Raw genomic sequence first — 16,973 nt, 5'->3', positions numbered from 1 at the left:
AATAGATTATATAAAATCATATTAATCTATAAAATTATTTTTATACAGTATTTACGTGCCCAGCACTCCTTCGAAAACAAATATTCATAGTCTTGGGAGACACGATCGTACCGTACGTACGTAATCAACTTCCATGACTGGCCATTGACGAGCCTATATGGGTGGCAAACTCCAATTGGTGGGCATGCAGCTACTTTTTCAATTAAAAAAAGAAAAAAAGAAACAGGGGAAGAAGAAGAAGAAGAAGAGCAGAGAATTATGTTATTTTAATTATCTCTAGTTTAATATAAACTGATTGATCGAGTGATATCTCGTAATAAAAAGTTGATTGTGGAACAAGCACCTGTACAAATCATAATTTATAAGATGTGATATCTCATAGAGAATTTTTTTGATATAATATTCAAATAATCTGTCATGAACGAAGATGGACCCATGGATTTGATCCTTCTTTGTCCACTAAACCAGTTTACAACTTACCCTTCCATTTCATTAGAACATTAATATATATATATATGTATGTGTATATATATATATATAAAATAAAATAAAATAAAATGGAATAAACATGAAAAACAACATGCAGCATGATTCCATCGCTCCAGTGTTTTGCTTTCTAAGCAACGTTTTCAATTATGTTACACAGGTACGTAATTTAAGGTGCAGAAATCGATCCCACCCATTTGACAGTGATACATGTCTAAAGACCCTCCTTACAAGCATGCAGCAGCTAGCCCCCCACCCCCGGCCCCTTTAAAAGTCTTTTCGGGGGGACTCTGATCTTCCATCTTTGTAAAACTCTCGATCGCGCGGACTCCATTAAGATGCAGGAACAAGCTGTTGTAATAATAGTTGGAGCCGGCCCTTCTGGGCTTGCCACTGCTGCCTGTCTAACCACCCAATCCATCCCATACCTATTACTTGAGAGAGAAGACTGTTTTGCTTCTCTATGGCAGAAGTATTCCTACGACCGTCTCCATCTCCACCTCAGAAAACAATTCTGCCAACTCCCTCACATGTCATTCCCTGCCTCTTTTCCTACATATGTCCCCAAAACATTGTTCGTGCAATACTTAGATGACTATGTTTCCCGTTTCAAGATCAATCCCTTGTACCAAAGAAACGTGGTGTCTGCAGAGTACGATGATATTTCCAAGAGATGGCGTGTGAAGGCTACGAATATTAATATTAAAGCATCATCATGTTCTGGTGATGATGATCGGGTCGAGGAATATACAGCAAGGTTTTTAGTGGTGGCCACTGGGGAAGCAACCGACCCTTATACTCCCGATCAGATCGAGGGATTAGACAAATTCACTGGGGAAGTTCTTCATTCTACTCAGTTCAAATCTGGGAAGGATTTCCAAAACAAGAATGTTTTGGTTGTTGGGTCTGGGAATTCGGGCTTGGAAATTGCAGTAGACTTGGTAAATCACGGTGCCAAAACCTCCATTGTTGTCCGAAGCCCGGTACATACATTTATATCCATTAATCTGTTTCTAACTTCTTAGCTATAGTTTTTTCATTTTCCTTCTTTTATTATATAATATGTTAGATATACCAGTGTTTTGGATTATATATACACGTACGCACAGGTTCATTTCCTGTCAAGGGAGATGGTGTTCTTGGCCTTGGTTTTGTTGAAGCATTTTGAGGTTGGCTTGGTGGATTCCATGATGGTCATGCTGAGCAAGCTGGTTTATGGGGACTTGAGCAAATATGGAATAAGGAGGCCTGAAGAGGGTCCTTTCTATATGAAGGCTAAGTGCGGCAAGTATCCGGCAATCGACGTTGGTGCCTACAAAAAGATCAAGTCCGGAGAAATTCAGGTAAGAGTACCGATCAGTATAGCTACTAATTAATTCATAGAATGGTCCATGTTATTAATTTGTAAGGTCAGACAAATAATAATGGCTTCTCCGTTAAGTTTGGTGGGTTTTTTTTTTTATTATTATTTTTTTAATTTCCAAGTTGGTGATGGAAATAAAAAGGAATTTTCTTCATTCTCCTTTCTTTCCCCCCTTTTTCATGGGAAACCCACGTTCTTGTCTATAGTAAAAGCATATAGGTGGTTGAGATTTTTGTGATGTTTGTCTTTAGACGGTGAAGTTTATGAAACAAATAGTCACCTTTTATTTATTTATTTATTTTTTTTGACAAGCAAATCTATAACCAGTTGCCCCCACTCAATCAATACAATCTACAGGTCTGACTCTGTTCTAACAGCACTATATTATTGATTTTTGTCTGTGTATTTTCAGGTGTTAACAGCAGAAATAGCGAGCACTAGTGGGAACAATATTCAATTCAAGAACGGCAGCTCACATACATTTGACACAATAGTTTTTTGCACTGGCTTCAAGAGATCAACAAACTCGTGGCTCAAGGTAAATGCATCAAAGAATGTTAGCAGGAAGGAGAAAAGAGTCGTCTAATTATTTAAAGATTGTTAAAAGTGCAGGCAAAATCAAGATTTACATCCCCAATTAACTGCTTGGTTTATTGTTTTGAGCAGGGGGATGATTATCTCTTGAGCGAGGAAGGACTTCCGAAGCCTAGGTACCCTAACCATTGGAAGGGCAAGAACGGCTTGTACTGCGTTGGACTATCAAGAACAGGGTTATATGGAGCTAGTGCTGATGCACAGAACATTGCTGATGATATCAAGTCACTTCTGTAGTGTTCTGCACTAAGTTCTGAAATGGTGTTTATGGATATTAGGCATTAATATAAGATTATTTATTTTCTTTTCTTCTTTTCTTTTGAAACTTTTGAGCTGTGACACAGAATGTGTCAGTTTTGGAACTCAGTTTATCATATGATATAGTTTGTCGCTTTCAATGAATGCTTGGGTTCCTGGCTCAGAAACATCTGTGAAAAGTGGCTGTGTCGTCAAGCCAAGTTACTATAACAATCCATGAGTATTGAAACTCTTTTCAAATTTGAAATGATAATCACAGCTTCTTTCACCTTTTAGGGTACATTTCCATTTCCCTTCTGTGGTAAGGGAGATACAGACGCACGCTTGTGGTAGCTGGAGACCAATCTTTAACGGGCAATCATTGCAACAAATCCATCTTTTGATGCATAATAATGTTAAGCCTTGTGCAAGTCACTCCAGAACATGACCGAGATTTTTAGCAAAGAGACATGAAAACTTACTCGTAATGCCTTAATTAACAATGTCATTATTGAAATCATTACATCCCTGCTTTCAGGGCCAATGGAAATAACTTCTACATAAATCATGATCTACCTAATTGAAATAATAGCGGAAAAAATTGTTACAATCAAAACTGTTATCCCCCCCCACCGCCCGCACGGGGAAAGGAAAAAAAGCAACTGTCGAGAACAAACGACACGAGAAATACCTCAAAATGTTACAGCAAGAAAAATGAGCACATCCTCGGAGTAACCAATTTGTTGGCCTACGCTTCCCAAGTTTGGCTGCTACGAGAAAATTGAGATCGACCTCTAAACATAAGGTAATTATGTCCAGAGGAGTCCATCTATGCCAATTTCCAAATTTGAAACTGGACTCTCGCCAAAATCTTGATCTGCTTGGTTGTATCCCCCTAAATCTAAATATGGTTCCAACAGATCAGAAGATCTTTCTGAAGGAATTCCATAATCTTTGAGAATGCAGGATGAAGCAGCTACTGCTGCTTCTCTCTCCAAAACAGCAATGTAGTTGTCTTCAAATTCAAAAACTAAATACTGATCCTTGCATGCTGATGAATGGCACAGAGACAAAAATATTAGATTACGACAAGAATGACAGGAAACAGATGAGGGCTGTTTGCACTCACAATCGATAAGGTGTGCCAAGTGATGGATGTTCTTTATTCGAGTTCCATTGAATTTCAAAACCTGCAATTATTTTTCCTGAGAATATGTATGGAAGTGGGAGTGCATGTCAAAGTTAAAAGAAGTAATAGATAACTTACTTGCTGATTGCCCATATCCTCGTATCCAATGTTTGCTTCATTTGCTAAGACCTATGAATGTAAAAGAAGATGAGCAAAACTGTTGAACAGACACCTAGTCATCGAGCTTCATCTCTGCAAAGCTAAGTAGCTTGTAATCAACAGAGGTAATAAGGGGCTGAAAAGGACCCAGGGACTCAGGCTGGATGTGGAGGCTGTTGGTTTATCACATTGGGTTTAAAGAGTCAAATCTCAGCATGCCCCTCACCCTTGGTTTAAAGGGCACTTCCATCCATCGTGGGATGATAGTGATAAAATATTACAAGAACAGTGATTCAATTCAATGAAATCTGATTCTTCACAAATATAATTAAGATATAATCAGGATATATAACCTCTGCCAGTTCTTACGCATATAAAAAAAATGCAGAAGACAATAGCATTCAGTTATACATGTGGGACGTGATTTATGTGCTAACCTGTGATAAGATCACAATCTGTTCCCCTTTGAACCTTGCCAACGAATAACGTGCCTTTACCAGTAGTTTCAACTAACCATAGAAAATACCAAGCAATCAAACTTTTAAAAAAAAACCACGCATGTTTGTAATAAAATCTTACTTTGTAGAACAATTTTAATTGAAGGTATCTTTTATAATTCACAACTCACCCCTATAGAGTCTTCACACTCTTCACTGTCAAGAAAAATAAAATACATCAAGAGATAGTCATTAGAATCAGTTAATATAGAAAGCGTTTTTGTAACTTGAGAGGGAAGAAAGGAAACATACTCTATCAGTGGTTCCGAGAGTGGGGTAAACACCAAACCAGCAATTATTATATAAGAAGGCTGATCTCCATCAATATGATAGGGAACCTTTACGTAACGGAATAAGTAACCACATTAATTAGCATCAGGACATGAAAACTTAGAAGTGACATAAATGCATTCAATCAATAAATACATAATCAATATGATAATGGCATACCAAATGCACTCGTGGATTCAAAACCGCTTGAACTTTCATGGACTTTCCTGCTCTAATTATACCAAGTTCTGCTACATCACCAGCAAATCTGTAATAGATAATTATCATTAACAAGGACAAACATCATCATGCATGCCGAATTACAGGGCTAAAAAACTGCAAAAAAGAATGAGGATGGATGTCCTGGGCATGATGTGATGAGAAAAGAACAACTAGACTGAGTTAAATAATTCCTTGGCAGAGAATTAGGGCCCTTTACTTTTGACTGATTAGGTAGCGAAATGCAATGCGTTCATTTGATCGGAATGGCACTGTTCCTTCACATCCTACACGAACATCATCAAAGCTTACAATGACATCCCCCTGGAAAAGTGCAAGTACATTTAAAGTCGCTAACATATTAAGTATTGAACATTGTTTACTTATAAAAAAATATATATATATATTGAACATTGTTTGGTACACAATAAAAAGAAAAGTGTCCAAATATAGTAAATTAGCATTTTCTTCTTATCAGTGAGAAAGGTTTCCCTGTTGGACAAGAAAACTCTGAAGAATTACAGGAATGTTCAATTGAATCACGTGTAAAAACAAGGATAATACAGGTACGATCCATACTTGATATGGATATATGAGTTGGATTATAAAGTTTCAATCGAAGATGGACCCAAATATAATAGTTTCTTCATTATAGCATATGATTGCCATTGACTTTTCTCATTTTATTGCAGCCTTTGACTTTGCATAAAACAGCTCTCAAAGAATTCAGATAAATATAACATGAATATTTCAGAATGTAAAAATGCAACACAAGTGCATCAAGTTTTGGAAGCTGCAAAATGTAAACCATACCTCCTTTAAGACCTTATTTGCATCAGTAGTGGGTTCAACTCTCCGTACAAGTACACCCTGCGGATGCCAGATAGAACAAAACATGTGAGAAACCTAAACTACTCGGCAGATATTTGGCTACCAAGTTCACAAGCAGACAAGGATAAAATGTTCTGTCTGTTCATGTCTCTGCAAACATTTGTAGAAATTTATATTACTTTACTCATTCTAGAAAACCTTCTGAACAAAGTTAAAGAAACATACCTCATTAGACTGTACTTTTAAGCACGCACGTAGGGCTGGATTCTCTAACTTCTGCAACAACACGCCAAGGCTAGGGAAACCTGGAAGTTAACATTTTATACTCTTTAGTCATTTTCATGACAAATGATATGATTGATTTAATTACTTGGTCTGAGTAAAAATAGCCACCACTAAGTAATAATGTTTTTCTAAAAACAGTAGGAGGAAATCAAAATAATGAAAGGAAGCGCTATGTGTGGCAAATAGATTTTTACGCTACTAAGATCTATGATTTCCGTATCTCTTCTTTCCTATAAACTATTACTTCCATAATTTAGTTATATTTATTTAGGCTTCTCACTCTAAGTCAAGAGTTTCTGTGTAAACATAAGTAAGCACAAAGATCCACAGACATTTGTGTAAGCATATAACCTCTAAGAAAAAAACTTAAATGAAGAAACATCTTTACCGGAAAATGACAAAAAAGAGGGGAAACGCAAGCAAAACAAAAGATAACATTACAGAGTAAGGGAAATTAAACCTGACCCACTGTATTTGTCTTGAGTTCGAATTGCCAACCAGTGGATTAAAAAGTTACACTTTACCCACCTGAAGTTGTTTTTAGTTCATGAGTCTAATACTTCCTTTAATTTCTTACTAATGAACATGTTCTACATATAAAGTGCCACATTTTATGCCACAAATTGATGAACAGAGGACCTGAGCCATAGTCTATAGATGGCTGACGTGTAATTAACCCCAAGGAGAAACTAGAACAGATTAGCAAGACATGATTCTTGTTTTAAGGACAAATTCTTGTTTTAAGGAGAATGTACAGAAAGTATAATTCTTATTTATAAGCAATTGAAAATTTTACTACAAAACACGACAGACAGCCCAAGTAACCGGAAGCATACAAGAGGAACACCGAACTTAAATTAGGTGCGATTTGGATAGTGAGTTGAGATAAGATGAGTTGAGATGAAAGTTGAAAGTTGAATAAAATATTGGTAGAATATTATTTTTTTGATATTATTATTTTTTTGGGATTTAAAAAAGTTGAATTATTTATTGTATTTTGTGTGGGAATTTGGGAAAGTTGTAATGATGAGACGAGGTGAAACGCTTCTTGTATCCAGATGGGGCCTTAAACAAGACAGGAACATCATGAAAACTCAACCCATTACAATCCATAGATGCTGCCCAAAGGAACAAAAATATAATTCATATGTTATTCTAATAATAGCAAATAGCTTTACCTCTGAAATTGACCAGAAATGGGAAGACACCTTTTTATACAAGTAATGAAGAATTTTATTGATAATAGGAAGACACTTTTATAGTCATGTAAAATAAATTTTTTACATTATTAAAAAACGTGAAATTTACATCCCTACCATTCCTTGTTGAAATCCATCATGCCTATAAATACAAAAATCAAACGCGGAAGAAGTTAGAAAAGCTCCAGATATCGATGATCAAGAGGATTTTCTCACCAGTGTATTTCCCATTCCTTTCATAGTCCTCGAGAAAATGAGAAACAACTGTAGTTGGAATCACATATCCAATATTCTCAGCCTCTTCAGATCTGTAAACCTAAAGGAAGCATCTCATAAAAACATAATAGACCAAGAGCAGTCAACAAAAGTAAGAAAATGATGTCACATAATAAACCTGTGCAATTTGCCAAAGATAGCAAGTGGAAGAAATATCACATATAAAGGTATATAGACATATCGACACACACACACATACACATGCAAGTAATTAAGTAAACACTAATACAATACCTGAAATGCTACTCCAATGCACTCCCCCTGGTCATTGAATGCAGGGCCACCACTATTACCTAAAATCTAGCAAGTATAAGCAGTAGCTATCACAAAGATATGGAATAATGCTTAGACCTACCAAAAAGACTAATGATACTGAATTTTTTTTGGGGGGGGGGGGGGGGGGGGGGGGGGGGGGTGTTGTTCTTGTAATTGTTAGCAGCTGAACATAAATGCCTTCCAAAAGGAAATTCCATCGTTTGGAGAAGCTTCTTTTACCTACCAGGATTTATTGCCGCATCAATCTGAATTCCCAACAAATCAGATGACCCATGAGCATATGACGTAACCTAATGATATAGAGTTTGGTAAGAAACTTGATACTCTATTTGTTTGATGCCAATTTGGGATAGACATAACCACAGCAATTAAAATGACTAGAAAACCTCTATACGTGATACAACTCCTTTTGTCACTGATATGGTGTCTCCTCCAAGGGGGTATCCTACAACTGTCACTGCATCCTGTCAATTAAGAAGCAGCACAAAAAGCAACTTAAAAGATTTGCATGGAAGGGAGGTTTACATCACACACAAAGAGACCTATCAGATTAAACTATGACTCTGAGAAACTACCAGATTAAGAAATTGGAACTGTACTCAACCCTGTAATATGTGATTTCAAGTTTGGATCAGGTGGACAGTTATAGCCTTTAAATCATGCAACATATAGATTGGTTCGAGTTCAGAGAGTAACAAAGTAAATGCTCAATTTTAGAGTGCAAAATGTTAATTATGCAATAAAGCCATGGTTATTTGGTCAAACATTGTTACCATACGGGAAATCATTCCTTCAATTAAGGTGAACAATTCAACCCAAGGCCTGTCGATTTTTTAAAGCTTTTTAATTGAGCAATTATTTGTTCCTCAAGTATCTAGGTTCTTCAAAAGTTGTTTATCACACTGGTGGGTATTAAATTCTTTGTCAAATAAAAATGCATGGACTGATACAAATGGAAGAAATTAAACACAAAAAGAAAAAATTAAGTACAAATATTAAAATGCCTCTAATGAAAAGGAGTGAGTGATTTAGACCTGAAGAGATGGCAGGCGCCCAAAATCAAGGGATTCTGCTCCTTCCCAAAATTCCTTGCTTTCCACTGAAAGCAAAGCTATATCGCAATCAACACCCCGAGCTAAAACCTGCCATAATGTCACCATGAGGAAAGTCAACTGAACTTATCAAAGTTGTACTGTGCATAAGATTTATACCATCTTATATTAACAACTTTGAGGATATACTAAGGCCTTGTTTGGTTAATGAGGTATTCTCAAATATTCTCAAAACGTCTCATAATTTCCTTCCCAAACATTATTCAAACACAAAACATTTTTCCTTTTTTTTTTTTTTTTTTGTTAAGTAATAAGTTATCTCATTGATATAAAGATAGGTAAAGCCCAGGTACACTGGAAGTATACATGTGACTACACCTATTTAAGAACTAGAAACAGTTACAAGGAAATCATGGAAGCTAAGACCATTCAAATCTAAAGAGATGGCCCACAAAAATAAAGTCTTCTAGAAGAAACTCCTAAACTCATTCAATGAACGCTCATTATCCTCAAAAGGCCTCTCATTTCTTTCACACCATATACACCAAAAAATACATAAAGGAACCATTTTCCACACGTCTGCAAGTTGAGGTGTCCCAGTGATCCCTCTCCAGCTGGCTAACAGTTCAACCACTTTGCTCAGCATTACCCATGCTATTCCCAGTCTACTGAAAAAGTAGTTCCAAATATCTCGAGTAAAATCACAATGTAAAAGTAGATGGTCTACTGTTTCACCACTACTTTTGCACAAACAGCACCAATCTGTGATTATAAGGCCACGTCGTCTAAGATTATCTATGGTCAAAATCTTCCCTAGAGCTGCTGTCCAAGCAAAGAATGCAGCCTTGGTTGGTGCTTTACTCCTCCAAATGTTCTTCCAAGGGAAGTTGTGCCTTTGTTGTACAGTAATAGAGTCATAAAAGGAGCGTACCGAGAACTTCCCTTTCCTAGAGTGTCTCCATTCCAGCAAGTCTTCGGTTGTGGTAGCAATAGAAGTGTTGTACAGCAAGTTCAAAAACTCCACCCAAATAGTCACTTCCCAGTCATGGGCATCCCTAATGAGGCTAATATTCCACTCGAGAGAACCTTGATTGATTACCCGCAAATCAGCTACCATAGCTTCTTTTTCCCTTGCAATATTGAAAATCATGGGATAAACTTCCTTCAAGGCCGTGTCTTCCACCCACACATCCTTCCAAAAGCTGATCCTACTAACATACCCCACACACAATCGAGTATTACTAACAAAGGAGCACCAACCTTTCCGTATATACTTCCATAACCCCACTCCATAAGCCCCCCTGCCCTCTTTAGAACACCAGCCCCCCCCCCCCCCCCCCCCCGGGCGCGTGTTCACTACCATACTTCATGTCAATCACCCATTTCCATAAGACTCCCCTCTCAGAGTTATAACGCCACAACCATTTACCCAATAGAGCCTTATTGAAATCCCTCACATTACGAACCCCCAAACCACCGTCTCTCAAAGGAGAGCAAACCTTGTCCCACCCCACTAGGTGGAATTTAAACTCATCACCTATTCCAGTCCACCAAAAATCACATTGAATTTTCTACATTCTCAATGCAATGCTATTGGGGAGGGGAAATAAAGAAAGGTAGTAATCTTTCCCCGAAACCACATCTCCCTAGCATATATAACAGAAAAATCCATTTACTAGAACAAACAAGAGGGGTGATAATGCATCACCTTGACGTAGTCCTCTTGAACTGTTAAAAAAGCCCACTAGATCTCCATTTACCATAATCGAGAAACAAGCCATTAACACAGTGCCTCAAATCTTCAACTTTGTCATCTAATTATTACCTAATCATATCCAAACACAAAACCCAATACAACTTTCCCAAACTTCCAAACAAAACACAAAAAACAATACAACTTTTTCAAATTTCAAAACAAAAATTATATTAAAAAATTATATTCAAACAAATTTTTTTATAAGTTATATTCAAACAATTTTTTAACTTTATAACATTTTTATTCAACTTATTCTCTCTCATTTCCCAAAACCCAATAAAACATCTTAACTCAAACTATTTCAATACTATTCACATAATTCTGAAGATATTCTAAGTGTCCAAACGAGCCCTAAGTAGAGTTTGACAGCTATGAACCAATGAGATTTGCCCACATAACAAGCAAAGCACTCTTAAGTAATGGAAGTCAAGAACATTCAAGTCCCTCAAAAGACCATTAATATAAAACATATATGAAGTTATTTAGGATCATAATTTCACATTATCACTGCGAATAAGGATCCTACCAGTTAAAACTGAAAAATTAAAGTACCCAGCCCAAGCTACTTTGCTTGGCTAATGTGACATTAACAAAAAACTGAACTGAACAACATTTGGTCCAAGGATAATTACTTGGTCAATAAATGGTCAATAATCATGCTCAAGACCATTATATACATAAACAAAAGCATAATTACTCAAAAATGGTCAATAATTCTACATGGCCTAAAATAATCGCTGAAAGGGAGATCAGCTATAAACAAATTCCTCACGTCATTAAAGACAATGTTTTCTCAGGAATAATTTTATAGTTTATACCATGTAAATATTTGCTTACTTTTGGCCTTCAACTTCCACATTACCTTTTGACAGTTACTCTCAATACAAGCGATTGTGCTCGATTTTACGCCGTCTCTTTGACCCAACCATATAGTTTTAAGAAACAAAACCCTTTTTGATAAACTTATATCAGAGTGACCCTTACAACCAAACCGTTGATAGTGTCATCCATGCTCAATGTGATTCCACGAGTAATTTGTTATGTGTGGTTTTGTATCCATATTGTGAAGGTAAATAAAGTTATACCACTACTTTAGGATTCTTGGCTGCAACAGATGTGTTAAATTCTTTTAGCAAGCAAGGAAAATTGATTCAAAGTGCAAAAGAGCGCAACCCAAGTACACCTGAGATATGAATCATGATACGCAATTATCATTGAGAAGCATCACAAATATCGTCTTTTTTAGGAGCATACTCAGAAAAAACAGTGGTAATGAATTTATAAGCAATACCTTAGCCACATATTTTGTATCATCTCCCCTTCTCTTAACTTTAACCTGAAATCATTGAAATAACAAATAATGAAAATGTTCATAATCCAGATATTGCTCGGTAAACTGATAAAAACATACTCTGAAAATAAAATAAATATCTGACCGAAATGAACACCGATTCAAAGTTACTAGAATTAGCAAGTGGATTTGTGAATCTCCTCCTCATTCCTAAACAAAAATGTTTCATTGAAAAAATTTGAAATGATCCAAGTGTCGCTTAGGAAGTTAGGGCTTTGTATACAAGGTGCTGCATTCATGGTTTTAATGTGCATTTGAAAAGTTAAGTCCAAGTTATTTATATATTTCTTAAGTAATTGAATATTTCATTAAAAAAACGCAAAGGCCATACCCGTACACAGGACGCGTACAAGATGAACACCTAATTAGGAATAGAAAAAGATACAAGAAAATCACAGCTTGTGGGACAGAATTCAAGAAGTCGCGTCTAGTAAATCCACCAATCTTGGATCTGGGCAGCGGTAACCTAGAAATAGAAAGAGGTAGAAAAGGGTTGGAGTACAATGTTGGGCAATGAGAAATCAGCCCGTTAAAATATATAGCAGCTGCCCAGATAAGTAGAAAAGATTTCCTTTTTTTACAAGTAGAAAAAAAATATATCTCATTTCCCCGAAATACACCACATTAAGTAGATTAGACTATCTTCCATACTGCTGTAAGTTGCGGCAGTCCTATAGCCCTCCCCAATTGGCAAAGATGCACACTATCTTTCTAAGCATAACCCAAACCAACCCAACTCTACCAAATAAATCTTTCCATAAAGCTTTGGCAGTCTTGCACTGGAGTATATGGTCGCCTACAGATTAATAGCTCTTTCTGCACATACAACACCACTCAGTTACAATGATACATCATTTTTTTTTTGGTTACCCATGGTAAGGATCTTCCTAAGAGCGGTCCAAGCAAAAAAACATGCTCTCAAAGTTGCCTTAATCTGCCAAATACTCATTCAAAGAAAACAACTACTGTTCTGAAGCACAAGACATGATAGAAAGATTAAATAGTGAACTTTCCATTCTTGAAAGTGATCCAATGAGTCTTATCTGCACCTCCAAGGCATAATCTAGTGGAGTGTCAACAATTGAAAATTTTTTGTGAAGGCATCAACCTCCCAATCATGGGACACTCCCAGTCATGGGACACTCTGGGAAAAGAGAGAGAGAGAGAGAGAGAGAGAGAGAGAGAGAGAGAGAGAGAGAGAGAGAGAGAGAGAGAGAGGGGAGGGGGGAAAAGAAAAAAAGAAAAGGAAAACTCACATTCCACTAAGGGGATGCAAGGAAACATTTTTCATCCCATTTCATCTCGTCTCATCTCATCTTATCCCATCTCATTTCCTTTCCAAATATCATTCAAATACAAACACTTTCAAACCAATCATTACAACTTTTTCAAATTAATCATTACAACTTTCTCAACTTTTCAAAAAAAAAAAACAATTCAACTTTTTCAAATCCCAAAATAAAAATTATATTATAACAATATTTTAAATTTATAATATTTTTTTATTCAATTTTTTCTCTCTCATTTTCCAAAATACAATAAATACTTATCTCAAACTATCTCACTACTATTCACAAACTATCTTCCTACTATTCAAAACATTCTCATCTCATCTCATTTCCCAAGCATCTAAAAGGATTTACTGGAGATCTCCAGTACATTAGCTGTGAAGGCCTCCTACACATGCGCTATACTAAATACCTTTAGGAAAGCTTCCTTGAGGGCCAAGTCTCCACACTATAAGTCATATCAGAATTTGATCCTACAGTGATTTTATATACAGCTGGTTTCAGGGTAATCATAAGTTTTTGACACCTTATACCTGTGTATCATGCTCAACACAATGTGCATTCGTCAAAAGTTTTCCATCCCCAATCATAAAAGCACTGCAAAAAAAAAAAAAAAAACTAGAGGAGAATATATTAAAAAGATATGATATGTCGTAAAGAATAACAATTGTTAATCAGAGTTACAATGGATGAACCACAAAACTTGAACAAAATAAAGAAACCAACTTCAATGTGTTGGAATTTTTCAAAAGAAAATTAATTTTCACATTCTTCAAGAATAACTAATAGCAAAAGCTTTAAAACATGCCTTCCAGTGCTTGTATATTGTCTTTGTTTTTGCCAAGGAAGGGAATAATCTGGTGCAGTATGGGTGCAGTAAACCTAGATAAATGACAATAAGACATCCAATTAAAAGATAAAAAATAACCAGAAAGCAAGTATGGACTGATTCTAAAAATTCGACAGACAGAGCTTACAACAGATGAACTTACATTGACAATTAATTGAGCACAAAACAAAAAGAGTTTGTATACACAGAGAGGAATTACAACATCTATTAATGGTTACTCCAATCATTTTTTTTATTTATGTTAGAACTGTAACCCTTAACTCTCTCCCAATGAAGATGCAAGCAGCTAAACAAATCTAGTCCCACTTATAAAGCAGAATCAATTGCACTTGGAAATAATGTAGGACACATTCTTCAACCATCCTTTTTCTTTTTTTGATAAGTTTATTGATAGGAAAAGGCATAGCCCAAGTACACATGAGTATACATCCACCCATCCTTGGAACATCATATAACTCTTTTGACCAGATAGAGCAATGCACTCTGTGCACTGAAGGTACTCCCAAGACCCAAACGTGTTGATAATCATTATCTTTTAAAGAAAACTGTAGACTATACAGGGTAATATTACAAGTTCATTGTACTTATCATAAGTCAGAAGAAATCAGGTTGGGTTGTAATGGTAAAAGATATATTCGAAAGGCCAAATTGTCAAAAGCATCGACGTGAACTTAGCATCTAAGGTTACATAATGGGAGGAAGGAAGTCACTACAACAATACGGACCACTCCAAACACAAATATTGAAGGTAAGACACGTGAAATGTTTTCTACCGCCACTAAGCTGACTGTATGAGTTCAAAACAATGATTGCAAACTTTTACCTTCACAACAGCGTTAAGAAAAGCTGTATCTTGAAAATTCTCTGGTTCAACCTGAAATGTATGCACTCAACTTATATGATATAAGAGTGACAGGAAACGACCAAGGAATCCTCCAGCCAAGAAGTATTTATCAATTTCCAATCAGAACCAAATTCTAAATAGATAGTACCAGCTGCTCCTTCATATCAAACAGGAAGTCCTTGTTGCCTTTTCTTTGCGTGCCAAACGATTTAAAAGATGTTGATTGAACACGTCCCCTATCCCCTCTTCCACTATTTTCATCGGCGGACGAATAATTCTTGCCATCGTTTGATCTTCCTGGAATGTTCTTCTGGGGAACAGCTTGTTTCTGCATTGATAGCAATCCAACAGTTTAAAAATAAAAAAGAGGAATTTCGACATATACTCAATAACGGACGCAGACAGTTTATCTTATAAATCCTATTCCAAATGTACTTCAAATCGTCTCATTCCACAAGGTCTAAATGTAGCTCTAAGCACTAATAAGCACTAATGTCAAAGAAAATCGAGCATCTAACATGAGAGAGATTTAGGGCTCACCTCTCTGATGGACTTGTGGGAAAAAGATGACGATGAGGGGCTTCTTTTAGGATTTGAAGTCCTGAGCCTGTGATCGGAAGCTTTGGGACAGATAGAGGCAATGGAACCCTGAGAAGTGGGGCGTTGGGAAGCAAGAGAGGAACGGAATTTAACGGTGGATGTGAGAACGGAGAAGCAGCAACTGGAGACTGCAACGGCCATTTGAAGCACAAAGCTAAAGCTTGGCTTGGGACTCCAGTTCCAGTTTCAGCTGTGTTTTGAGCTTGTTTTCTCGGTTTTCCCTTATCCTGTGTGCGAAATTGGATTAGGATTAGGTCTAATGAGTTTTGGCGCCTCGGTGTTTTTAACCGATTGGGTTCCATTGTTAGCTGGTGGAGCCCATTCCTTTATTATATGGGTAATTTGGTTTACATAGGTGTGGGCCGAAGCCCACTTTAAAAGACAGATGGGCTTTTAAATTAACATAGAGAAATACCAAGCCCAATGACACATCATGAGCTCGGATGGTCGGGAGAGTGATGGTTGGATGATGGATCCACGAAGATCAATTGGTATCGGCAATGATATTTGACTTAGAATATGTGTAGTAAACGTGTAAATATTTTATTTATAATTCAGTGAGAGATTTATATTAATATATAGAATTCATAATACTAATTAAAATAACAAAAATTCTATCTACAGATACTTTTATATACTCTTTATGTATTCTATAAATCTAATTAGTTGTGCCACTTTTTTTTTAAATATAAAATATTTATATTGTTCAATTATATCAATGAAGTGTATAAAAAATACGTAAAAATGAATGTATATAATATAACTCTTAAAATAATTTGTAGATAGTACGTGTGAATCTCAACATGCATTAAAATTTAAATACCATGTGATCGATCTCCATACATATTATGAGATCTATTTTATTTGTATATATCTCTCACTCTGTAACATAGAATTTAATCAAAGACTCTAACAAACCTAAATTGGCTTTTCAAACTGTAAACACGTTTGGTAGACCATCACATTCAATTACATTAGAACTGAGAACAAACAAAATTACTGGCTAAACAAGCTACTCGAGTTTACCACGGTCAGCTTGATTTATTTATTAAACAAGCTATTTAAAATTATATCTAATATTATTTAAGATATATTTATTTTTAAAAGTATTTTACTTCTATTTAGAAATATTCAATATAAGTATTTATTACTATTTGACTGTCATTCAAGTGATGATACGAGATAGCACCCAAACGTAGTAATCATAAAGGTTCTTCACTGCTCGCATTCCTTTTGTGTCGGATGGACCAGCGCGTTGGGTCTGTAAATTATAATTATAATTATAATTTAAAAGTTCTCAAACACCGTACACGTATGTTGAGGGCATCGAAAACGACCATACCATCGTACGTTAATCATGATGTCGCCCCTCTTTTGATTCATAATCATACATATCAGTACTGCTTCCCT

The 16,973-nt window shown here is 36.1% G+C and overlaps 2 protein-coding genes across 3 annotated transcripts; one reads left to right on the top strand and one right to left on the bottom strand.

The window, feature by feature from the left end:
- The first annotated feature begins 589 nt into the window (after window positions 1-589).
- Window positions 590-2,969, top strand: LOC122315751 (probable indole-3-pyruvate monooxygenase YUCCA10). Its single transcript, XM_043131876.1, has 4 exons — window positions 590-1,469; window positions 1,596-1,829; window positions 2,262-2,387; window positions 2,516-2,969. The coding sequence occupies exons 1-4, from the start codon at window positions 825-827 to the stop codon at window positions 2,678-2,680; spliced, it is 1,170 nt and encodes a 389-aa protein (XP_042987810.1). The 5' UTR covers window positions 590-824; the 3' UTR covers window positions 2,681-2,969.
- A 182-nt stretch (window positions 2,970-3,151) lies between these two features.
- LOC122315749 (protease Do-like 2, chloroplastic) lies at window positions 3,152-15,823 on the bottom strand. 2 transcript variants are annotated; one of them, XM_043131874.1, is made up of 21 exons: window positions 15,504-15,822; window positions 15,112-15,291; window positions 14,943-14,993; window positions 14,078-14,151; window positions 13,803-13,866; window positions 11,921-11,965; window positions 8,856-8,963; window positions 8,208-8,285; window positions 8,045-8,111; window positions 7,780-7,838; window positions 7,486-7,585; window positions 6,011-6,090; window positions 5,768-5,824; window positions 5,175-5,278; window positions 4,916-5,003; window positions 4,718-4,803; window positions 4,597-4,621; window positions 4,406-4,477; window positions 3,948-3,998; window positions 3,810-3,870; window positions 3,152-3,731 (listed from the first exon to the last, which is right to left on the bottom strand). In XM_043131874.1, exons 1-21 carry the CDS (start codon window positions 15,702-15,704, stop codon window positions 3,490-3,492), a joined length of 1,893 nt encoding a protein of 630 aa, XP_042987808.1. In that variant the 5' UTR covers window positions 15,705-15,822; the 3' UTR covers window positions 3,152-3,489. The 2 variants fall into 2 exon arrangements, with proteins under 2 accessions (XP_042987808.1, XP_042987809.1); XM_043131875.1 differs by lacking the exons at window positions 3,152-3,731; window positions 3,810-3,870 and having other exon boundaries at window positions 3,983-4,141; window positions 15,504-15,823.
- Between the last annotated feature and the right edge of the window lie 1,150 nt (window positions 15,824-16,973).

Source organism: Carya illinoinensis, chromosome 7, assembly GCF_018687715.1.
Source record: "Carya illinoinensis cultivar Pawnee chromosome 7, C.illinoinensisPawnee_v1, whole genome shotgun sequence".
NCBI classification, from domain to species: Eukaryota; Viridiplantae; Streptophyta; class Magnoliopsida; order Fagales; family Juglandaceae; genus Carya; species Carya illinoinensis.
The sequence above is the reverse complement of the archived record's forward strand: the minus strand, read 5'-3'. Positions and strand labels throughout refer to the sequence as shown.

Bases quoted from the DNA above. Each gene is read 5' to 3' on its own strand.
- LOC122315751 (XM_043131876.1), top strand. From the start codon at position 825: ATGCAGGAACAAGCTGTTGTAATAATAGTTGGAGCCGGCCCTTCTGGG. The intron at 1,470-1,595 runs GTACATACATTT...ACGTACGCACAG, and splicing joins CCATTGTTGTCCGAAGCCCG to GTTCATTTCCTGTCAAGGGA. The intron at 1,830-2,261 runs GTAAGAGTACCG...GTGTATTTTCAG, and splicing joins TCAAGTCCGGAGAAATTCAG to GTGTTAACAGCAGAAATAGC.
- LOC122315749 (XM_043131874.1), bottom strand. From the start codon at position 15,704: ATGGCCGTTGCAGTCTCCAGTTGCTGCTTCTCCGTTCTCACATCCACC. The intron at 15,292-15,503 runs GTGAGCCCTAAA...CTATCAATGCAG, and splicing joins CCCACAAGTCCATCAGAGAG to AAACAAGCTGTTCCCCAGAA. The intron at 4,622-4,717 runs GTATGTTTCCTT...TTTTCTTGACAG, and splicing joins CTCTCGGAACCACTGATAGA to TGAAGAGTGTGAAGACTCTA.